At 38.7% G+C, this 24,783-nt stretch overlaps 2 protein-coding genes across 3 annotated transcripts in view; both read right to left on the reverse strand.

The window, feature by feature from the left end:
• Positions 1–15,372, reverse strand: part of LOC137938628 (callose synthase 9) — a 102,504-nt gene extending 87,132 nt beyond the window's left edge. The window contains exons 1-10 of one of the 2 annotated variants that reach the window (XM_068783597.1): positions 15,106–15,372; positions 14,132–14,333; positions 12,423–12,520; positions 12,090–12,253; positions 10,312–10,435; positions 10,017–10,127; positions 9,802–9,927; positions 8,794–8,883; positions 3,763–3,860; positions 3,485–3,602 (exon numbers count right to left, since the gene is read on the reverse strand). In XM_068783597.1, the coding sequence (XP_068639698.1) occupies positions 3,485–3,602; positions 3,763–3,860; positions 8,794–8,883; positions 9,802–9,927; positions 10,017–10,127; positions 10,312–10,435; positions 12,090–12,253; positions 12,423–12,520; positions 14,132–14,330 (1,128 nt within the window). In that variant the 5' untranslated portion in view covers positions 14,331–14,333; positions 15,106–15,372. Of the gene's footprint in view, positions 1–3,484; positions 3,603–3,762; positions 3,876–8,793; positions 8,884–9,801; positions 9,928–10,016; positions 10,128–10,311; positions 10,436–12,089; positions 12,254–12,422; positions 12,521–14,131; positions 14,334–15,105 lie in introns of both variants that reach the window. The other variant, XM_068783596.1, reaches the window with a different exon arrangement.
• A 1,664-nt stretch (positions 15,373–17,036) lies between these two features.
• LOC137939267 (probable mitochondrial import inner membrane translocase subunit TIM21) lies at positions 17,037–23,018 on the reverse strand. The gene is made up of 8 exons (XM_068784500.1): positions 22,733–23,018; positions 22,529–22,576; positions 22,423–22,441; positions 20,456–20,577; positions 19,425–19,606; positions 18,385–18,433; positions 18,158–18,277; positions 17,037–17,457 (listed from the first exon to the last, which is right to left on the reverse strand). The coding sequence occupies exons 1-8, from the start codon at positions 22,907–22,909 to the stop codon at positions 17,299–17,301; spliced, it is 876 nt and encodes a 291-aa protein (XP_068640601.1). The 5' UTR covers positions 22,910–23,018; the 3' UTR covers positions 17,037–17,298.
• Positions 23,019–24,783: the final 1,765 nt, after the last annotated feature.

Consider the following 24,783-nt stretch of genomic DNA (forward strand, 5'->3'; position numbering starts at 1 on the left):
CCCGATTATCTACTAAGTGATTAGCAGATCTAGGAATATAATTCCAACTACATTGTAATTTAGAAATTAAATTACATATATCCTCAAAAAGATCCCAATGCCACCAAGGAGGTTTGCATGACTACTTGCACCAATTGATGAAACCTTTTTGAATCACCTTCAACAGAAAGAGAACCTTCCATCCATTGATGAAAAAGATTTAATCCATTATATAAACTAGATAACTCGGTAGTTATTGAATCTGATTCACCAATTGGCCCGAAAAATGAAGGGAGAAGATTTCCTTTGTCGTCATGGATAACCCCGCCATATCCAGCAAGCCCAGGACAACCCAAAGCGTTTCCATCGAAATTTAATTTGAAATGGCCAGATGAAGGAAGAGACCAAGTTTTCATGGCCGAAGGGCGAGGAAGGTGAGACATTTCCGCTACAAGTTGCCAATTTCCACGTAAGTTTGCCCCTTTGAGATTTTTAAATTCCTTCCGCATGAGAATCCAGGAGGTAACTTGCCCAACAATTCTGCTGCTTAAAATATTATTTCGAAGAGATTTTTTATTGAATTTCCTATTATTTCTTTATTTCCATAGAGCCCAAACGATGTGACCAACGCAGCATGAGATTAATAGTTTTCTGAGCTTTGGGAGGTGGGCGTTTGTGACCATGTGTATAGTAGATGTGAGATTTTGAGAGAGACAATATTGCAGACCAATTTTGCTGATGAGTCCGCTCCAAACAGAATGAGCATAGTCACAATGCAACAAAATATGGTCCGCAGTTTCAAAAGTGGTTCGGCAAAACAGGCACAGGGGGTCCAGAACATGCGTTCCCCGGCGAATTAACGAATCAAATGTCAGGATTTTGTTTTGACATATTGTTCAGATGAAGAACTCTGCTCTTGGAGGCATGAGTAAAGACCACGCAATGGCAGATGGATGTCTGGATTGAGTAGAGGGGGGAGGGAGTAGGGAGTTATAGGCAGTTGAAGTAGAAAACGCACCTTTGGGACGTGGAGTCCAGATCAGTGTGTCTGGAACATTTCTGATACTTACCGTCAATAAACTCGTGACGAGATCAGCAGCTTCAAGGGCTTCTTCATCTGACACCTAACCTCTTCTCTGTTGTCTGGAAGCTTTCAGCACCCAACAAAATTAAATTCTTCATTTGGACGGCCATTTGGGGGGAGATACTCATGACCGACAACCTTCATAGACGGGGCCACTAGTCCAGATACTATCTGCCCCCTATGCTGCTCATGCGATGAGTCCATCTAACATGTGTTCCTCCACTGCACCTTTTCTTGGCGAATCTAGATGGCCATCTTCCAGAAAATTGGTTTTCATCTCGGCCTTCAACGAGACCTCCAAACTATCCGTATGACCCTTGGAACACCCCCCTTCCCAAGCTTGGAAGGACCCTGCTTTCCGCCAGCCTTGCCCATGTCCCAAGGTGCATCTGGCTGGAACACAATAACAGAAGATTCAACCAGAAATTCAGTATTGTGGATAGCACCATTAATTCAGTCGTAGGCAACATCTCCAACTGGCTTCATTCGGGAAATAATTTACCTAGTTCGCAGGTCTCTCTCCCAGGATACAATGGAACATCATAGCCCCCTACAAGTCACCGGCCATGATCGAATGGACTCCACTGCCAGGCTTCATCAAGCTCAACTTCTACAGCAGCACAATTGGCTGCCCTGGTCCAGCAGGTTTTTGAGGCGTTTTCAGAAACTCCTTTGGCAAGGTTATTCTCTCATATGCTGGCCCTTTGGGAGTTATTGATTCAACTTCTGCTGAAGAATCTGCCCTTTTGCACGAACATTTCACTTTCAAGGATTGTCTTTCGGACCACCTTCTCATTGAGGGGGACTCCAGCATTGTCATCGGATGGGGTTCTGGCTTGCCATGTACTCCATTTTTTACACTTTCTTATATTATCTCTTGAAATCATGTAAATAGATTGGCTAACTCTTTTGCCGACAGATTTGCCAAAGCTAGGACCTCCCTCGAATCCCTCATTATTAGGGAAGCCCCTCTTTCTAATGTTACTTCCTGATGTAATTTTCTCTCCTCTTTAATAAAATCTCAGCATCATTTGAAAAAAGAAAAAGAAAAAGAGATTGAGAGGGGTGGTAGGAACCTCCCACAACGTTTAAACAGGACATCTCACTTTAGCTAATGAATTTTCCCAACCATTCATATCTCTTGGGTATGAATCTTAATTTTGCCCAGCTAAAGCAGTGTCCAACCACCAGGCAAATTGGCAGAAAATGAATCTCCAAAAAAAATAAGGCTTGCAACTCAATCTATTTGAGGTCTACTTGCTAAGACAGACAAAGTATACCAGTCAGACCTCTTTGCCATTCAGGAAGATAGTTCCTTCTCATGATGGAGTAGGATAACTTTTAAAATCCCCACCCAAAATTGAGTTTAAGCTACCCCTTAGGGCAGCAGCATTCAACAAGACATCACCTAAAACCCACGAATCCTTTTCTTAATGATGGAAGATTTCATTTAAGAGAAAAAAGAGACAATGATTAAGAGGGGTAGATGACATTTTTTTTAAAAAAAGAGAGTGAAAGGGAGGTAACATTCACAACAAGTTGTTGGAGAGATCCATCCAAGCATCCATGGAAGTAGGAACAACCTCACATCATCCACAATTACCAAACTAAGATGAGCCAGAAACTTTTAATTTTCCTAGCCCAAAAAAACACATGATGAAAGATTTACCTCTCAAATTTTCTTTTATTTTTCTCATTCCAGATGCTCAAGATTTGCCACTGGAAATTATTGTAAAATATTTATTGATTCATGGCAGGGGCCAGTAGCACTTGCAGGAGTAGATAAGAAAACCTAAATGGAAAGCAGCCGTAGCCAATTAACTTTCTAGAAGAAATCTAGGTAGAGATCACATTGGCTAAGATAGTCCAAAGTAAGAGTCCTTCTCTGCCCTGTCAAAAATTGGTGACTTTAAGAGGAAGCGGGTATCTTCCACAAAAGGCAGCATGAAGACCAAATTGAAGGACCAAACCTATACAGTATAAAGTAAAAAGATGGTACACAGAATAGACATGAGACAATCTCTGTCTAAAAGAAGATGCACCCTCCCACCTCTAGTAGATTTTATTAATATACAAAGAATAAAACAAGTGAATAAGTACGGAACATAACTGCTTAAGGTCTTTTCAAAGTAAAAGATATGAGCTATATTTAAAATGGTATAACCTAACCCAAAACTGGGGTTTTTTTTGCTTTGGTAAACACAATGTGGAGGAAATTTTCATAAAAAGTAGTAGAATATAAAGAAGTTCAGAAAGAGAGAGTTGGACAAAGAGAAAAGGAACCAAACATAACAAAATAAAATGACTAATTGTACATGGGAAACAAAATTGAACCTCACTTAAGTACAGCAATTCAACTAGAGATTAGTGAAAGAACCACAGAAAAAGAGCAGTAAGACCAATAATTTCCTAGGCACTTACATGATGAAACATATAACATAAACATTCTGGAAGAAATCTAATGTTGGCGGCTTCACCCCAGATAAGATAGAACAGTGAAACCCACAGTAGTTTTTTCTCTTTGCCAACTGCTTCCAGACTGCAAAAATAGGATCAACAAGAAAACATCTGAAGACTTAGCTGATTTTCATCAAACAAAACACCAAGTGGATATAGCACCCAACACAAAATAAACAAGATAAAATCATTTGATTATTCAATTTAAAAAAAATCAATGCAGTAGTAAACCAATTGCATACTTGCTCCAAACAGGTGGAATAACCAAGTAATTGCACCATTTGATGTAATTTCCCAGGGACTTTACGAAAACCTTCTGTACAGCAGCCTCATCCAATTTCTGCAGCAGGAGTGTCTGGTTGATCCATGACCATAACCATCACAAAACATTATGCTATTGTGTAGGAACAGAAATCAAGCAGGTTTAGAAAAGAGCAGAAAACTATTTTTTTCATTTTTTGTTTAGTACAGAAATTGATGAAATGTGATATATAAAAATACAACAAAGAGAGCACAGACAATGCATGCACCAACGGAATCAAATAATTCTCAATCAAGCTCCAGCCTGAAACAGACAAAATCATATTCCACAACTTAGGATTACATTATTGAGATCGGCAATGAATACCTAGTTCTAAACTGATCTTCTCTATTACTTAACATCATTGCAGGAGCAATGAATGTCCTTGTCCACCCCATGTCTAATGATCTTAATCTTGTATACAAACGTTTCAATTTGCGGATGACACCATAGACTTTTGCCAACAGGTAATGGAACGAGTGAAAAACTTCAAAACTTCTCCTCACCCCATTTGAATTTTTTTTACTGAACCCTGAACCCTGTGAACCATGAACCCAGAGAACCTCAGAACCCAGTGAACTATGAACCCTGAACCCTGAACCCTTTGAACCCTCTTGACCCTGAACCCTGAACCCTCAGAACCCAGTGAACTATGAACCCTGAGCTCTGAACCAGGTGAACCCTGAACCCTCAGAACCATGAACACTGAACCCTAAACCCAGAACCCTAAACCGACTGAAACGTGAACCTTGAACCCAAAACCCACTGAACCGTGAACCCAAACCCACTGAACCGTAAACCCAAAACCCTGAACCCAAACCAACTGAACCAAGAACCCTGAACGCTGAACCCAGAAACAATGAACCCCCAGTATCCTGAACCGTGAACCATGAACCCTGAACTGCAAACCCGGAACCCTGAAGCCACAAAAACAGTGAAACCTGAACCCGGAAACACGGAACCCCTGGAACAGTGGAACCTGAACCGAGAACCCAAAACAATGAACCATGAACCAAGAAGCCTAAACCCGAAAACACTGAACCCTGAACCGTGAGCCCTGAACCTGGAACCCTGAACTTTGACCCTGAACCAGGAACCCTGAACCCCCTGAACCATGACCCATAACCCAAAACCCTTAACCCCCTAAGCCCTGAACCGTGAACCCTGAACGGGGAACCCGGAACTCAGAATCCTAAATCTAGAAGCCTGAACCTTGAACCCTCAACCCAGAACGCTGAGAACCATGAACCCTGAACCTTGAACCCCAAACCCAAAACCTTGGACCCTGAACCCTTATCCTAGAACCCTGAACAACGAACCCTGAACCCTAAACTCTGAACTTTGATCCCTAAAGCACGAACCCTGAACCCACGAACCACGAACGTTGAACCCTGAACCCTGTGAACCATGTGAACCCCCGAACCCTGAACCATGAACTTTGAACCCTAAACCCTAAATCCTAAACAATGAACCCTAAACCCTAAACCCTAAACCCTAAACCCTAAAATCTGAACTCTGAACCCAGAAGCATGAACCCTAAACCACGAACGTTGAACCCTGAACCTTGAACCCAGTGAACCCTAAGACCCCTGAATCCTGAAACCTAAACCCAGTGAGCCCTGACTCCTAAACCCAGTGAACCCTAAACCCTTAGAATCCTGAACCCTGTGAACCCTGAAACCTTAGAATCCTAAACCCTGACTCATAAACCCAGTGAACCCTAAACCCATAGAATCCTGAACCCTGTGAACCCTAAAACCTTAGAATCCTGAACCCTGAGAATCCTAAACCCTGAACCTTGAACCTTGAACCCTGAACCCTGAGAACTCAGAACCCTGAACCAGAACCCTTTTTTGTTGCATGGCTCCAGGACCAATTTTAAGAACAAAAAGGAGACTCTCTTGGAAAGATAAGCTCTTCTCAATTATGGACGTCTTGACCTTCTAAAGTCAAACCCTTTTTTGTTAATTGGCTACAAAACCAATTTTAAGAATAGAAAAGAGACTCACGGAAAGGTAAGCTCTTCTCAACTATGGACAACTTGACCGTTCTAAAGTCCACTTGTCAAGAACTTTCTATCTACTCTCTCCTCCTCTCGTCAAAGGGATGTAGTCAAAAAGCTTAAAAGAGTCAAAAGAAGATTTTTTTGGGAGTGTGCCTCTACCCTATTTCATTGTCAGTTGGAACGAAAAGTGCCTTCCAAAGATGTTCAATGGATTGGGCATACAGATAATGGACTTTAACTAGAGTGTTCCTCTAAAAAAGGTACTGGAGAAATTGAGGTCCCTTGACATTCCCCTACATAGGGTCTCCTCTAATTGGAAAAAAATTTGTAGCCTAACGAACGATTATATGACAGGAAATCAATTTTGATATTGAAAAAGAATCAAAAAGTAAATTTAGGACAGTTTATCCGTATGGAAGCTCTTAGGATACAAGAAAAGATATGTTACGGTATTAAGGAATGCATGGAGTTAATTGATATTTCTGCTTTGTAAGGACATTTTTATATGTAATTTTTATACACTCCAGACTCTCCTGGAAGAGCAAGCACCAATCCAAGGCGGGACGGCTCACCTTTATCCAATCCTGCTTCATCGGCATCTTGGTGTACTTCTTGTCTTTCCTCCACTGCCCTATCAATGTTGCCAACCGCCTAGAAAAGCTCACGAGGGCTTCCTATGGTGGGGCACCTACCTTTAGGGTTTTAAACACCACCTCATTGGTTGGAAAGATGTTTGTCAACTGAAGCATCGAGGAGGATTGGGTATCAGACGCATCCAGCCAACCAATATTGCCCTCCTCACCAAATGGTGTTGGAGGCTGAATACGCGGCCTGCACTCCCTTGGTGCTGATTCGTCATCAAAAAATAGGATGGGATCAATAATAGTGTTGGATCCACTAATTGCCTCTCCTCCATCTGGCGCTACATCTCTACACCTTTTTCGATTTTCAGAGCTAATGTTTGCATTGCGGTTGGGAACAGCCAGAGAACTCTATTTCAATACAACCATTGAGCTGCCAATGCTCCTCCTCACCTGACCATCCCTTGCATCTTCCGTCTTGCAACTAGCCAAAGATGCACTATTGTCGAGATCATCGAGAACGAAAAGTTGCATTCCATTGACTAGACTACCATATTTCCAAGAGCTCCAAATGATATTGAAGCCACTGGGGTTTGCAACATGGTCAAGGAGATGCAACTCGTTTACCTTAAGCACTCGCAAAATGACAAGCTCATTTGGTGCCCCACCCCTGATGGTGCCTTCTCAGCCTCTTCCTGCTATGCCCTCCATACAACCAACTTGCAAGAGCCATCGTCCACCATTGCAAGAGCTACTCGCACTTGGTTTTTGTCTGGCCCATGTAAAATGTAATTCTTGGTGTGGCATGCTCTCCATGGAAAAATTCTAAACAGAGACACCTTTGCAGCGGCATGGTTCTCAGCTGGCCCCCCTCTCTTGTGTGGGTAGACCGATGAAAGTGTTCAACACTTGTGTGTCCACTGCCCCAACTCCCAGCACTTATGGTGCTTCTTCTTCAACCTTTTTGAGATGCCAATCTGCCTCCCCAACTCCTTCTCCAACTTGATAAATCTATTCTTGGCACTAACCTTCCATACCTCGAGAAGATCATGATGAAAGCTTGCCTTGCTCACATTCCTTGGAATATTTGGTTCGTGCTAAATTAGAGGATTTTCCAATGTAAAAGCTCTCCTTGCTTTATTGTCACAACAAAACTCTAACGCTCATCATCTCTTGGCTCCACACACTTGAGACCTTCAACAACATCACTAACAGCTCTCTAAGAAATTCTTTGTCTTCTATTGCTAGACCCTCTGCCCCCAAGCTGGGGCCTCTTGTCGAAGGAATCATCAAGCTCAATTTCAACAACTATTCCCGCGATAAACCTGGACTCACTGACTTCGAAGGTGTTTTCTTCTAGCGCCGTTCTTGCTTGATTTGTTGCCCCCCTCTGAATGATAGACTTGACGGCAGCTAAATTGCATACGCTAAAGCATGGTTTGAGGATCTTCAACAATCGCTTCCAAGGCCTGCTAGCTATTGAGGGTGATTCAGTTGTCATCATAAGTTGGTGCCTACCGAAAAAAGACCCTCCTTGGGGCCTTTGGACTTTTATTTTTTAGATTCAGGATTTAAGTTCTTTTGTCTATTCTTCAGTTCATATCCCTAAGTCAGCTAATTGCCTCGCTGATTCTTGGCCAAAAAGGGGGTTGCCCTCCAATTCCTTGCTGTATGACCCCCCTCCTAGGCCTTAGTTTTTCTTTTGCCTGAATAAAAGTGTGCTTTCTTCGAAAGAAAACTATGCAATTTGTATAAATTCTACAGCTATATATAATTCAAGTGTCCCAAAAGAGCCAACCAGAGAACAAACCCTTATTAGTGTTTTCTTTTTTTTTTAAATGATGCTGATTTTTATTAAGACAAAAGCTCAAAAGAGCAATTTACAAAAGGAGGGAAGCTTTCCCAAACAATGAGAGATTGCTGGCAGGTTCCGAATTTTGACAAATTATCAGCCAAAGAGTTGGCTGGATGAGATTCCAATTATAATGAGTAGAAGATACAATATCAGCAATACTATCAGTGATGGACCAATGGTGCCAAGGGGGAGACCTGTCTTTGGGACACCAACTAATAATAAACTTCGAGTCACCTTCAATGATTAATTGTTGGAAGCTTAAAATTAGAAGCCCCAATGTAACTTTTTTAATTGAATATAATTCAAGAACCATACTACTTGAAATCAAATGATTTTTGTGTTACCCCTGTAAACTAATCACACCTACCCTAATTCATGTTCATGAAAAGACGAGGAGAAAAAGATACACCAACTGGTACAACTCTTATGGGTCTACTGTTATCAAACAATGTAAGAACAATATAAAAAAAATGAGCATACATTTCAACAACAACAACAAAAAAAAAAAAAAAACATGTGCATGATACTTACAGGTGTCACCTGATCGGGAATTCCAAGTCGTGATTGCTCATTTGTAAGTAATAGAACTATATGCTCACGTTGGTTCCCAACATTGTCTTTCTGTTTCATAGAAAAACTTGGATGAACTAACTTTGTCACATATCAACGTTCAAGAAAAAACAAAACAAGAAAAAAAAAAGGACTTTAGAAACATGCTGGAATTATATAATCTATTTCTACATTTCACATTCCAAGGAGCAAATAAGCAGCTTCCAATGAAGGGGTGACTCTGGTTTATTAAAATCATTGGACAGTTTTCTTCCAGAAGTGAGATCCAATTCAGTTAATCTTTTAAGAGATGGAACCCTAATCTTTTTCTTGACCCTACTTCTTGTTTGGAGTGCCCCGAGAGATGACTCCTAAATTGAGGCAAGCACCAAGCACATGGAATGGATCTCCATTGCCACGTATGCAAGAATTCGGCGATCCATAAGAAAAGGCAGATCATCATCCTCTGCTTTGCCTTTTTAGCATGTTATTTCCAGTTCCCTAGTCAAAATATTTAAGGTCTAACTTTGCTTTCTCACATTCTGTGACTCCGTCTCTAACTGTTACTCCCATTGTCAAAATCAGCCATCAATTTGCCCTTTGGTGTACTGGGAAAACCTTTGATTTTTTATATGTATCATTTGTTGTTGATCTCTATACCCCCCACCTCCAGTGCTCTTGCCCTTCTTCATCCCTTGTATTTTTAATCTTTCATCTGATTTTTATTCAAAAACTATTTCCAGCAGATTCTTCAGATGGTAGAAGTCTCCAATACCCACTCAAACAGCATGGCAAAGTCTACCCCCAACCCAGCCTCCAAAGTCAATCATGGGCCTCCATCACCATATTGCATGTCCCAGGCATAAAAATTAAGCTTTTTCACTTTTGAGAACAACAAGCATTACAATAGCAACAATAGAGTTAATTCTTTTTTTGTTGGAAATTTCAATTAACTTGGGGGAAAATACTTCAAGAAAAACAATGAGTTACCTGAAATCCAAAAGTATATTGCAAAAAGTCAAGCATGTCTGGGTCCCTTGAAGCAGGAACAAGAAACTCGCCAGGAAGTTTAGGTAAACCCCTAAAGTAACCTAAAGCTGAAATGGCTGCTTTAACCTGCAATTTCAAATGACATTTAAGACAGATTAGCAAAGCTACAAAACAGATTCAGAAGGCCTTTACACGCATATGTTAACAATATATACCTCTGGAAATGAAATTATAGGATAAGTTATGGTTGGAGTATCTAGTGGCACAATGTTATATGCAACTATATCCTCTGTCATTGCTGCATCTCTCTCCATTACCCGCTTTAGCTGAAAGTTGAACAGAAAAATCAGTTAATGCAAAAATTATTAGCACTGACATAAATATAAGGTAATGTATATCCGGGGAGAATGAAGATAATATGACAACACAAAATCATATGTGACCATATTTCAGCTACACGGGCTTCCATCAGTGCCAAATGATAAGCCATCAGCAGGGACAAAAGCTAACCTCTTCCGGGATCAGTCTTTCTGCACCATCAGGGGATACCTCCTTTGTCAGCTCCTCCACCACCTGACCCAACACCTTGAGAGTTGCAAAAACTCTCTTTCTTTTCACAGTTTTACGCTCCAACCTATAGAGTCATTAAATAAGTTCATATGCTAAGAAGTTGAAACAAACAAAGAAATAATTAAGGGCCAAGCAGGTTTCCAAAACCTAAGGATGAGTAATTAAGAATTCTAATATCCACTCGTAAAATAGGCAAGGCATGTACGATTCAAAGCAAGAACATGGATAAGGCTCAGATTTTGCTACATGGTTGGTAAAATCATTAAAAAATAAATATATACAGGATATATCAAGTCTGGAGCCCAGCCCGGTCTGACTATTAATTGGATCAAGTAAACAAACTGGAACTCAACACAACTATCATTAGGGTTGGAATGGGATCAATGGAAAACGTAGGGCTTGGGTCAGGCTAGATTTTATCACCCCTAGCTAATACAGTAGAAGGTAGTATCCCACAAGGTGTTGACAGGAATTTCCTCCAAGCCAAACAATCAGCATAACTATTAGAACTTCCAGGACTGTGACTCTATATGCCAGGCAAGGATTTTCCTAGGTCCATAATCATATCAGGGAAATGCAAGAAGCAGATGGCGTGCAAGCGAGAGAGGAATGCCCATTCAAGGGTGTTAAGATCCATTGATTCTTGTCCTGGGCCGGCTAGAGCTGATGGTGTTTTCAGAGATAGCAGTGGAGACCCTATTCTATCCCGGTGGGCTGATTCAAATACTGCTGAAGTGAGTGCTCTTCTATTCGGCCTACAAATCTTTAAAGAGCGGCTATATGGCAAGCTGATTATTGAAGGCGATTCAAAGACTATCATCAACTAGTGTTCAAAAGGAAGTTCCCCTCCTTGGCACCACTAGCCAATCACTGATTGTATTGCTGACATTGTGTCATCCATTCATTGTCATTGGAACCTCGTTCCTAAATTGGCAAAATTCACAACCTTCCAACAATCTCTCATTGTTTGGGAAGGATTCCCCTCGTGTAATCTGCTCGTTTGAGCTCTCTTAATAAAATTCAGAATCATTTCAAAAAAAAAAAAAAAAAAGATCCATTGATTCTTGTGATATGCTGCCTTCCTTGGATGTGGATTAGTATTTGTCTTGGGTTGGTTTTGTTCTAGTCCTTTCTTCACTCCAGGAAGTTTATATGTTTCCTACTCTCTTAATGAAATCCTCATTTATTTTCTAAACAATAAGAGAAAATTTCAGTTATTTCACATTATGTCTCTCCTGTGAAGCAATCCACTTCGGACAGGAAAGGAATAAATCTAATCCACCAGCCACAGAGAGTAAGAAACAAATACATGGTCAGTATCTGAAAAGACCATGACTCAAAAATCTCTAGCATATTTTTTTTCAAGACTGAATTAAATAACAGAAAAGACAAATGCATTGCCAATCTAGATGTTTTTTTTTCTTTAAACAAAAAATCTATATCTACTTTTTTTTGTAAATGATGCTGCTGGATCTACTTTTGAAAATCATGCAAAGAAAATGTAAGCAAGTGCAAAGAAAAGAATGAGCGCAACAAAGTACAAGTAAAAAAATTTGCATAATAGAACTTAAAACAAAAAACAAATAAAAAAAGGTTTAAGTTGTAAATGAAGAAGAAGGAATATAGAAAAAAATTTGCTCCTACAAGCAAATAAGGTGTCTTCATGTAAAACCCACAAATCAAACCAGTAATAAAGTAATGGTTCAATGAATACGTACTCTCCGAGATTGCCACTAAAAACACCAGATTCTCTCATTCTCATTTCATCTTCCCGTAGTTCATCCACTTTATTCTTCTCCCTGTACTTCTTGTAAAATTCCTGTAAGCGAGCAATATCCTGGCTTCGATCTATGCTTCCACTGTCCCTCTTTGCAAACTTTTGCTGAAAATTTCATCAATTAAGAAATTTTAGTATTGGAATGAAAAACAACAATGTAATATGCAACCATTCTTTGCAACTTTTGAAAGCTATGACCCTTCTCTTTATTCCAAATATAGATGAGAAGTTAGAAACAAAGAAATTGACAGGTAACAGTGCCCAAAAGTCATACCTTGATGATTGACATTAAACCAGTCTTGAACTGCAACACGCCTCTGCCCTCACTATTGGGATCCAAGTTCTGAGCCAATGAATAAGCATGTTCGCATACTGTTCATAGCAGCACAAAGAGCACATTCAGACATGGAAATTGCTAAGACAATAGCAGCAGTTGAACAGAACAACTTTGTGAAGAAATATGCAGATCAAACAAAGAAAAGTGCTTCCTAAGTATGATCTTAACAGGCCATGCAAATCAAATTTGGTTCCTTTCTCACAATTCTACTCCGCTTTAGGTTAATTGGAGATTAAAATCACAACACATTAAGTGAGCAAGTCTTTGTGAAGCCAATAGCAGCACCAGCTACCAATTAAATAACAAGTGCCAGCTTTAAGTAACCAAAATTCTCCTCATGGCAGAGATCACATTGTTACTGAAATCTGCAGTGAGGAACAAGCAGAGCATTGAAGCCTCCAATGCACATGTCCTTCACATGATGTGGATTCTTTTAATGAAAACAAGCATATGTTGCAAGTAGGATCTCTTTTTTTCTTTTTTGAAATGGTGAAATCTTATTGATTGGCTAAAATGAATACAACCTAGGAGAGGTCCCTTCAATCAAATGGAAGGAGACTCCTGTTACAAAGGAGGCTCCGGAAACTCCCTCTTTGGCAAGAAATTCTGCTAAAGGGTTGACCTCCCTAAGTACATGCTTCCATGAAATATTAACAGAGCCACATAGTCTTGAATTTCCTCAAAGATGCTTCTGAATCGCCATGGAGGCTTGGCTTTTCCACTCATCCAACTACTGACCGAGGCTCAAACCCCTTCAACTATGAGAGGCCGTGAAAGTCTCAGAAAAAGCCTCCAACACCACTAGGCCCAGGGTTCCCCATGGAGATATCATCTAAGTTAAATTTGATGGAATTCGGAGCAGGGGGAACCCAAGCAATTAGAGTACTGTGCGCGACTTCCAACGGCAGACAGTTTTCAAGTGCTTATGTATCAGGGGGAAAGGAATTGGGGGGAGAGTTTTATATGCTTTGGCCCGTTTTAAAATTCTTTGCAAAATCTTTTTAGTCAAGCACCCTTTAGATGCAGCTGAGTGGTTGAAAGTTCATCATGGCACTGCTACATGGCAACTTTCCAGAGGAATAGGCTTGTTTTTGAGAATTTTTTAGATAGATTTTCTGCTCTATGAAATCCAGAAATGAGGCTGGAAAACACCCTTTCAACCCAAATTTCGGGAAAATAGCTCCCCAAATTTCATAGCTGAAGTTGCAGCGCCATAGGTAATCTACCTTCTCCTCTGCCTCAATGCAGGGCTTACACAAAGAGTTGATCATTGAGCGTCCTCTTTTTTTGTAATTCCTTGTATGTGAGCATTTCTTTATTGGCATGTGGCCCATACAAGTAGGATCTCAATTTTGTGTCCTCAATATATAAAGGTGCACTTATTTCTAAAGCACACTGTATACAATACTAAAATTGAAAAACTTACTTCATGTTCTCATCATTGAACACTCTTTCTGTGCTAAACTTACATATGACAAACCTAAAAACTGGGGAAATTATGACATCTCTACATCTCTATGCAAAAACAAAAAAAAAATCACACTGAACAGTTCCTAGAAATAAATCTTTAAGTGGTGGAAGCAATCAACAAGTGTCAAGATTTTAGATAGAAAAAGGCAATCAAAATAAGAACAATGGTCGCTTACAGATTCTAGAAACATTTGGATCTTCGTTTTGAATCTCATCTGCAGCTCTCAGAATCTCATCGATGTCCCTGTTTCTTAAACATGAAGGAACACTACCAGCAATGCCAGTAACAGGTCTCCCAAATGCATCAGCCCCAGCCCGGTCCCTACGCAAAGCCGCACGGACTAGACGATCCCAATTGACCTCCACTCGAGACATTTTCTGGTGGAAAGAAAATAAGAAACACAGTCAAAGAAATCCTACTGAAGAATGTAATAAAATAAAACAGTAATGCACCATAGAGAAACAAAACCCGTATCTAGAAGGAAAAGCAAAAAAAAAAAAATAGAATAAATAACAGTACGAGGCTTGAGAGGAAACTGTACAAACAGAATAACCGATCAAGTGGTACACTGCGCAGCAAAACAAGTAACATTTAGCTCATGCAGCCAGGTCAATAAAAACGAAACACGAGAAGAACCACTGGTGACAAGTCTTCATTCAGGAAAATCGCCATAGACGGTCTCAGTTGGCAACCGAAACCTATCAGAAACAGAGCTAAATCACTGCCATCACTGAAGTAAACAAGCAACTAAAGACGACCTATGCACTTATACCCCAACTTCCGCAAGTAAGAAACTCGTAATGGACCGAGTAAAATCCTCTAAGCAGCTGATACAACAAAGAACGAAGCAACACAGCCAGTCAGAGCGAAACCTTGTTCCGAACAAAGACCACAACTGAACGACTCAAATGAGATACAAAAAAATATAAAAAACAAAAATAAAATTCAAATCAAGCCACGAGCATTGCACAAAACAAGATGCTAACGTCTCACAACGAACACTCTACCATACTTACAAAATGTAACGCCAAAACAAATCAACCACGTCAATTTTTTAACTGATCTCCAACTCGTACAGTTCAATTTCCCACAACTAACACAAAAAACGATTCTAAAATGACAAAACAAATTGAAGTAAAGATAAATAACCTAGGCCGTTGTTCTCGAAATCATGCGACCTTGCCAGTATCGCGATGGAGAAATGGTGTACCGATTCCGAAAAGCTCTGCTCGCAAGTTCCCACTTTCCCCCCTTTCTTCGTCTCTTGACGGGAAAATGGAAAATGATGGGCGATCCAGAGGGAAATATTTCAGAATTGCTTGTATTCTGGTTACCGACTATGGCCGGTCAGTTTGCGTTGCTTAAAGTAGACGAATGAGAATTTGACGATAGGGCTCGGGAGAAACGCGTTACCTGCAAGACCTGGAAACTTTCGCTTTGCATCACCGTCGACTAATGGGCGTTTTATTTTGTAAGAAAAGTGTTTTTTTTTTCTGGTAATATTTAATTTTTTATCCTAGAAGTACATATATCCCAGGTTTAGTACTCTTTAATTGTCCCCTCGCGACCCTGGGATGGTTATCTAGATGAGATTGGACTAGAAAAAAGGCTTGGACAAACTAGGTACTTCCACTATTTGGGAGTCCATGTTGCTACTATTCTAGTCTATCGCATTATGGTAATAAGATTGGTCATCCCATCCACCGGTGGTGAATTATCAAAGTTGGAAATATTATGTGGATGAAGGAATATGTGAGATGAAGAAAACCCAAAAATTTAATAATATTTGAAAACATAGTCTAGGAAATATGACAAGCAGCTTTACCATGTTATGATTGATGCATAACAACACTATCCAATATGTGACATGGTGTAAAATTAGATACATTACCTTGTTGTTTTTTACATAAAAGTACTTTATATAGGGCCCAAAGTGTCCCAAAAGAACATTGAAAAAACAACAAACCTAGTGGATGTTTGGTTCTTGCAATACAAGATTCATAAATCAAACCATAAAAAAATAACAATGACAAAGATCAATTTAATCAAATTTCAATTAAACATAAGAATTTAGTAATAACTTCAATTTAAATCACACTTCAATTTTTCTGTAATTGACAAAAATTTAATTAAAAGGAATTCAAAGAAATTAAACTGTAAATCACACGAAAAATAAATATAATAAATCACTACAAAAATCAATATAATAATTAAATACAAAAATTCAATTCAATTAACATAAACTCTCATAATATTTTCATAAAAATTAACAAAAACCCTAAAAATTACCTTAGTTAATCGACTTTTGAAATTCGACTTTAGAGGGTGAGAGAAGTTGAATACATTTTCGGTTTTGAGAGAGGGAACAACAAGAGGACGATGTGATAAGGTTTGAGAAAGAGGTGAGAGGATGAATAGAGGGGATTAGTGAAGAAGAGTGAGAGATGCCGATTAACAACGACAAGAAAAAAGAGAAGATGTGGTTGAGATGAAGACTGGGCACTGAGAAGAAGAGAGGGCGGTTGATAGGAAGGCATCAACGGTGAGGCTAAGTAGTGGCATTTTGCTAGCAAAAAGACAAGGATAGAGCACATTTATTGTTTTTTATTACATGTTCCTATTATTTTTCATGTGATTTTTATTTTATACATCTCATCCATAGTTACTAAATGTATACACATTTTTATTTTATGAGATCTATTCATTACTTTCTCAAAATACTTAACTCACTTTACTTTTATAAAAATAAAATAAAATTAAATCTTATATGATTATAAATTACCCATGAAACTATTTTACTCGGTCTAGATATAAATTATCATAAAAAATATTATTAAACATTTAAAAGGGAATAAGGACGGGAGTACAGTTGCTACTCAATTGTATCGATAAAAAATTCCCCCTTTTTATTTTGTGGATAAGACAAAATTTCAAGTAAAACAAGTGATGGACCCTTCCCAAACATGAGTTGAAGTTGAATCAATTAATTTCACTTAAATTCAAGTTCATTGTGGACTAACCTTCCACTATCTCTAGGGTTTGTGTAGCATAGAACAACAGAGACTATGACAATAACATAATAAAGACTCAAGAAACTAAACGAAGTGCAATATAAGATTCAGAAAATTTATAACAAAATTTTCTATTGGCTCTCATTTCCAATGAAGAGAGCCAGCATTCGCTATTGCCATAGAGAATACAATCAACCAAAGTCTGGTTTCGCGACCTGTTTCTTCCACAAAAGGAGCACAGTTTAATGGATCTGAGCTTTGGTTTTTTTTCTCTGTAGTAAACTGGCTGTGAATCACTTTTAGGTGTCTATAAAAAAATTGTCTCCATGCTCTATGCTGGAATGAAGGACTCAAGCAGCAACTGTCCTGGTGAAGGTGACTTTATTTCAACAATTAAGTACGTGTACTTCCATTGCTTGTCAGCCTTATCCTTGAACATTTCAGTGTATACTTTGCCAGCACCATGGGGGCCACGAATATAAAAGTTTACCTGCATTATCATTTAGAGATTTTGTAAGTCTTTTTTCTTTTTCTTTTTAACAAAAGAAAGAAACAATCTGTAATAGAAGTTAAAGGCACTAAGTGGCAAACAGAATAGATCAAATAAGTCTTCCAGTTATTTCTAATCATGGCCAAATTCCAAATATGGCCAACACAATCTGTTAAAAAACTAGGTGTAAAATAGTCATTAGGAGGGGAAAAAGATGCATCTCTCCTTTCTTTCATTCCACTCAAAGACTGACAACTCTTCACCCTGCTCAAATATATAGTTTTCAATTTTACTCAAAATAAATAAAATATTTGAACAGAATAATTTAATCATTCATATCTATCAAAGTGTACTAGCAACCTTGCAATATTAGTTTCATATCCAACAAAATAATGGATATAGGTAGTGTCGTGCTCCATTAAAATAAAATGAGAAGTAAGAAAAGGACATTGGACACCATCGTTACTGGCAGTGCACATTGAACATAATTCATCTGTAATAATCCTATTCTAAGATATCTTCTTCTTTTTTCAAGGATTTTCGATGCATTTGTGAATTAATATGTTAAATAAAAAAATTAATAAGTAAAGGCGTCCATTTTTCAAAAAAATAAAATGTAAAAGCATGAGTCGGATAACTGTTAAGAAAATTGGAGGAAGACAAACATAAAAGGTTCACACCAAGACAAGGTATCACATACTTCTACATGCTCAATACCCTGGTCGTCCGTCCATATCTTATTGGGAATACGTTGGCGAGCAGCTCGATTTCTGCTTTCCTGACCATAGCCAGTAATAGGAGATCCAATTCTCACTCTTACCTGATTAAAAAAAAAAAAATACATAGCTCATTGTAAAGAGATGGAAGGAAAACAAAGGAAGTAGGGGAAAGTATTGCAGACCAGATTCATATAAATACATTACAAACCTGACTATCATTCTGAACCCTTAACAGAGCCTTGTTAAAAATCTTGTACCTGTGAAACCACCCAAATTCAAGGGCTAAGAACATATGTCAAGCCCATTAACATAGATGTTACATACTTGAGGTTTTAGTGTGGGATAACTTAGTAGACGAGAAATAGAATCAGAATATATAGCACGTGCATAACATTTGTGATTAACAAGAAGCTTAAGTATGGAAAACATGAATACAAAAAAGAAACGAAGCACTCACCTATTACACTATTATCAACATACGGAAAATCAATACCAACATTAAACCTTCAAGTATTAAATACTTCAAACCCATTTTAAGAATTAAGAAGGTCCACAGAGGTGACTTGGGCCTTTGGCCCAGTGGTCAAATGGGGGGGGGTGGGGGTTGGTGTTGGGGTTTAATGTGAGGTCATATAGGTTCAAGTCTCACTAGGGATAATGCAGTGTGTGTCCATGTGTAATCAACACTTATTGCTTCCTGACCAAAGCTATATACCCTGGTGGTTAATTCGCCTTCAAGCTACCTAACTTCATACATTACAGCCTATCTAGATATATCATAGAAGTGAACTTGGGTTAAGACAAAAAGGAAGTAAACTTGGACTGGATCATTTTGAAACGCACAAGCACCAAAATCCTATTTTTAACTATAATTAAAAAAAAGCACTACCCCTAAAACTGCTAGTTTCACAAGATAAAAACACTAGAATCATGTATTACCAAACTAGCCTTTTTTTTTTAAATGACCAAACTGACTAATTAAAGCCTCCAATATAAATCTTCTCTTCGATTAATTTTGATTTAAAAGTCCTCCTTTATGTACCGGACAAAGTCAAGATTGTCCAATTGACCTTGTGGTAAGTTTTAGAATGTGAAAGATATAGCTCTTAAACCAAAAAACAAAAAAAAAAAAAGTAAGGATAACAACTAGAAATAAAAAATTTGAAATTTACATTTCATTTTTCTGAATGTTTTCTTGTGCAAGAAAATAATGTAATCATAATACAGTACAGATGCACAGAAACTTACTCTCTAGGTTGAAAAATGAGTTCCTTGAAAACAGCATATGCAGCAAGACCTGCAACACCTAGCCCAGCAAGTATTACAATGGAATAGGAAGCCCCTTCTGTAAAAGTTACAGGTTTCTCAGGGATATTGTATGTGGGGGCATCAAAGGGATCTTCAATTGTTGAAATATCTTTCCTTTTCGCCTGTCAAAAGAGGAGAAAACCAACATAAAGGCCAAGATGGATGAAGCAGAAAAGAAATCGGCACCAGTTAGATTCCAAGCAAAACAGAAGTCACGTATTCCAGTCAGTCATATGTAACTCTTCTGAGGACATGCTGAGGTGTATTATACTGCACATACTGCCCATATTACTTAGAAGCACAACTCCAAATTTCAACAGTTATGCAGCACTTCAAGCACTCTCTATCACAAAGGATTGTAATGAAATGTTGAAATACTTCTCTTTATATAAGGGACTGGTTGACAAATACCCTGACCTATTAGTTTGTTCCACAACATTCGTTTCCGGTTGTTTTCTCTAAAGGTAATTTTTTATGTACTTTTCTCTTTCAAACCACAGAAGGATTTTCAAGTTCTTGCATGCATATACAGGTTGACACAGTGATGGACAAAGTGAAAGATGAGCTCATCTTTAAGCACTCGTAACAGCAATGTGCTAACTCCTTTTGATGCTTTTGTTCCTGATCAAAGAAGATTAGATATAAAATAGGTGGTCAACTGACCCTAGAGATAAGTTTGACAGTTCGTTGCTCCTCCTTGCTTCTTTAGGTCTTAGTCGTTTTTTTTTCTTTAATGGTAGAATCTCTATGTCTTAGTTTGCTCCACTTCTGACAAAATTACTACCCAAACAATCAACAAAGAATTGTAACATGAATTAATATCCAAAAGTAGAGTTTCCAATCCTTGATAATTTCTAAAAATCACCTCCAGCATGCAAAAGATTTAGATTGAACAAATAAGTTGACTATGATGACTATCTGGATTATCCTCAATAAATAAAAGCTGGAATAGTACAAGAAATTAGTCAAACCTGATCAGATCTTTGTCCTGACGATTCTGAAACCGAACTGGATGCAAGAGTTCTTGCATTGCAAAAAAGTATGGGGGCCCTTTCATTGTTTCTAGACTGCCCCGTGGAAAGCATGCGCATACCTGACAAAACCTAGAGTTTCAGTTGCTAACTTCCTATTAACTCATACAATACCATTATAAAAAAAGATTCTACAAAGTATTAAGTAATTGGAGAAGACTCAATAAAGAAAAGTTTGTCCCTTGGCCTCATGGTTATATGATTTAAGATCCTAAAAACGATTCCAAGCTCCAGGTTTGGACTAAATCTAGGATTGGTGACCCCCTTCAAGGACACTGATCATTGTGCATATGGCTGGTAGAGAAAAGATTTTACCTATATAGCATCCACCTTTCATAAAGGCCAATACCAGATCTTACTGCTGTGAGACCTTCAAAACTAGAAGGACGAACACTATCGTGTGTAACAATCATAGCAGAAAGACCTTACTCAAAAGTAGTAGATCTTTTCTCCCTTACTTTTTTTTTAAGGTGGAGAATTTTAAGACACCCAAAGAAGAGTCTAGGAAAGAAACAAAAAGAAACATGACACATGAAGAGAAAAGCACACAAAAGGAAAAGTAAAATAATTTACGACAAGGGCATCTGAGATAGGCCAATCTCTAGGTAAAGGGTCACAACATGTTCAGCAGAGAAAATGAGCAATATTTTGAATCTTTGAAAAAATGAGGAGCTGTGATGCTGTATATCATAACGTGGAAGATCTAGTTGAGGAATATCTAAGGACAAGAGATCTACCCAAAGTCACTCATATTTATGAAAGGAAGAAGGAGATTCGATTAAAAGAGACCTGAATTTCCTATTTTGGGTTTAAGTTCCAAAAATAGAAAGTCCTAAATTAGAAAGTTTCCCTATCTTGGCACAATTCGCTAGTGTAATTAGTTTGTTGTAGTACTATGGTGTTTGTGAGACGATTAGAACAACAACATTGTTCATCATTAACGCTTACATGGCTAAGAATGTTAGAGACAAGGTCATCTGTTTAGCTCACTCTTGCGAGAACACTAGAAGAGTTTGTTGGTCTTGAGAGCTCCTGAACTTAAAATGCGATTGCTTCCCTCTCTGCTCCCAAGCACAAGATCCCGCCCATCAGCTCATACTAAACTTTCACAGGGTTCAGTTGGAAAGCCTGAAGCCACTGGTTATGGACGTCTTTTTAAAATAATCAGGGCAAGATAATCTTTTCCTATGCTGGTCTATTTGCCATGACTGGTTCTAATATTTCCATGCTTTGCTACCTCCAAATGTAACCTACTTTACTCTGCTATCCTCATTAATTGGTGCAGCAAAGGCTTAGGACTGCAATGCCCACCATGGAAGAAATTAGCAATTCTGTGCATACCTTCTCTATTACTTGGCAGCGTAACTACAAGTATCCTAACATGGCTGTAGACGTGCTATGAAGATCGAGCACTCTCTTGAGGAATTGCTTGTTATCAATATATCTTTTCACCTTTCCTCTTGCCTGGCTCTTTGTTTTTTGGCTTTGTTCAATTCTGTGTGTTAATTGCTGCCTTTGTGTAGTTTTTAGCTTTGTTATGCGGTTGCTTCCCCCTGCTGTCAAGGAGAGCCGCTTGAAACTTTCTTCACTCTCAATAAAATTTTTCACTGTTCAAAAAAACCTGTCATTGTCCATGTTCGTGGAAGTTAGGTTCGTATGCTTCTGGAGGGAAGGTCTTTGTTTGTTGGTTGTCTTTGCAGGTGCTTACATATGACAAAAACTGGAAGAATTCACCATTACCACGATTTTAATCCATACCTAAAGTACAGTGCAAACTGAAGGTAAAATGCGATTACAAAAACCAAAGATAGTATAATACTCATCCAACCAACTGTAACTCATTTCTCAAACAAAAAAAAAAAAAAAAAACAAAAAAGTGTTAAGTCGATGAAAAGGGTATAACCTACCGTTGGGTCTTGCGACATCCTACAGAATAAATTCACAAAAACATGTTAGTCACTGCAATCGGCAACTCTCTACAAAACTCATGGCAGGAAAAGGGAAGCCTCCTACCAGACTTGTCCAGTTGCGAGTAGCGCCACACCGTCTCAAGAAACTCGACTGCATGACGACCTCCAGTTAGTATCAATAAAAAATTAGCAAATCAGAAAACACACCAAGCTTAACAGAAACTAATAGCCTGCAATTCCATCTCCTCATTAACAGAACCAGAATAATAGAAGCCTTTTTTTGTCGGCTTTTAGACAGATTCCGTACCTCTTCATCTAAAGCATTCCTTCCTCTAGCCACAGAAGAAAAAACCTTATTGGCATTGAACCTCTCTGGTAAAACCTCCGAATTAAAACGAAAGCTCTTATGCGATCGTAAAATGGCAAAAAGCCTGCTGCGAAAAATATTGCCAAAATCTCCGGCTTTATGCTCGAGATTGTACATAGTGGCTAACCGCCAGTACCTTGGTTAGTCTCCCCGTCAGTAACGAGAAAGGACCAAACTAGCAAAGATTATGTATAGGAGAGCGAAGAAATGAAGAAGAAAACTTCGCCTGCCACTCAATGGCGAGCGTAGCAGGGCATGTACACTGACACGACAGGGAAACAAGTTCGACGGTAAGGCTAGTGTCTGGGCCAGATCACAGCACCAAGAAGATCCAACACCTAACCTCAAACCACTAATCAGCCCATCGTGAAGGCCCACTCGCAGGAAATACCTTAAAATAAGCGTTATATGTCGGTGTAACGTATTTCATAGGTACATGCTTATCAGGTGACACGTGACAATTATGTAGCTACTAATAAGGGAACCTATATAATGCACTCAAGAGTTATTATTTAATTAAAATTTAGAAGAAAGATAGTGAGTATCATGTTATAAAACTTGATCCAGCCTATATAATTGTCAATTGATCTTGTATAATATTACTATTTCGTCAAACCCAACCTGCCGGGGCTTATAAAGTCCCTACTTAAAATTTAAATGACATATTGGTTATTAACAAAGTGACACGGTTTAATATCTTTATCAGGGGTATTTATGAAAATATATTTTATCTCTATGACTTTACTTGGACTTTAATACCACGTTATTTGAAAAGAAATACTAAGTCTCTTTTTCCCCCAAATGTCGTTGCCTTGCCCTCCCCAGTCGATTGCTTTCAAATCGATTTCCCGTCGCTCATCCCCTCCTCCCTAGCTGGTGCTGCCATCGCTGTCGTCTGCCCATGCTGGCTACCTTTGGTGTTTCCGTCCCATGCTGGCAATAGAGTCGCTACCTACCACCACCATTGCCACAAAAGCCTTCTCATTACTCCTTAAATCTCGATTTTTATCATTGATTTAACATTCATTCTAATACTTTTAAAACCTTTACCCAATTTGTATTTTCCCTTATCCTCATCCATTCTTCCTGTTGTCGCCACCAATTTGGCCTCAGGTTGGTGACAAGGCAGCGACAGGGTTGTTTTCCCCACCCCGTTCAGGTTTTTTTCAGGTTCGGATTGGGTTTAGGGAAACCTAATTCGACCCGTGCCCACCCCTAAATTTAGACCCTCACTCGGATACTTCTTAGTAGAGATGAGGAAAGCTAGAGAGACAATCGAGGGTAACAAAATGGGAAAGGAAGACTGAAACTTACTTCAAGTTTATAGATCGTCGTTGAAAAATTTGGGACGAACTCAACGCATTAGTGAATAAGTTTGTAGTTTAGTCGTTGGTTCGTATGTGGGCTGTCTTAATCATCATTGCTTAAATCTTTTCACAAACTAAGTGAGAATCAATTTTGATGTGTGTTAGCTTGCTCATGAAAAACTGGATTTGAGGTGATGTATAGAGTAGTTTGGTTGTCACAATATAACATGATTTGCCAAATTTGTATGATTTCTAAATCCTTCAAAATATTATTCAACCAGATAATTTCGCAATATATAGTAACAATCAAGGTAGTAAAAACTCTTATGTTTAGGTCTTGTCCCAATCACCTTCCTATATGATACAAAAATGGGTAAGGAACACGGTGATACAAAAAAATGAGAAAACCATCCATGTTACGAACAAAACCATGAAATTATCATGTGGTTCTCGTGCTAATGTTATCCATATTGGTCAAGTGGTTTTCTCTTTTTAGTTTGGTTTTTCATAATATTTTATTCCAATTCCATCCACCTCTCCGATCACCGAGTTACTCGATGAACACCTCCATCCACCTCTCCAATCGCCATTAAAGAAACCAGAATGCCATTCCAAGCAGCAGAAAGAAAACTTCTTAACCACGACAGAAATGTTACCGGAGCATCTGCGTTACGAGGCGTTGAA

Source organism: Aristolochia californica, unplaced genomic scaffold (assembly GCF_029961685.1).
Source record: "Aristolochia californica isolate CCGP_79_NKW_82.1479 unplaced genomic scaffold, dmAriCali1.0.hap1 SCAF_8, whole genome shotgun sequence".
Lineage (NCBI taxonomy): Eukaryota > Viridiplantae > Streptophyta > Magnoliopsida > Piperales > Aristolochiaceae > Aristolochia > Aristolochia californica.

What these genes read in the sequence shown, in the direction of transcription:
- LOC137939267 (XM_068784500.1), bottom strand. Translation starts at nt 22,909, where the DNA reads ATGTACAATCTCGAGCATAAAGCCGGAGATTTTGGCAATATTTTTCGC. An exon ending in CAGGACAAAGATCTGATCAG is followed by an intron (nt 19,607 to 20,455) that starts GTTTGACTAATT and finishes CTCTTTTGACAG; the next exon opens with GCGAAAAGGAAAGATATTTC. An exon ending in AGGGTATTGAGCATGTAGAA is followed by an intron (nt 17,458 to 18,157) that starts GTATGTGATACC and finishes ATGATAATGCAG; the next exon opens with GTAAACTTTTATATTCGTGG.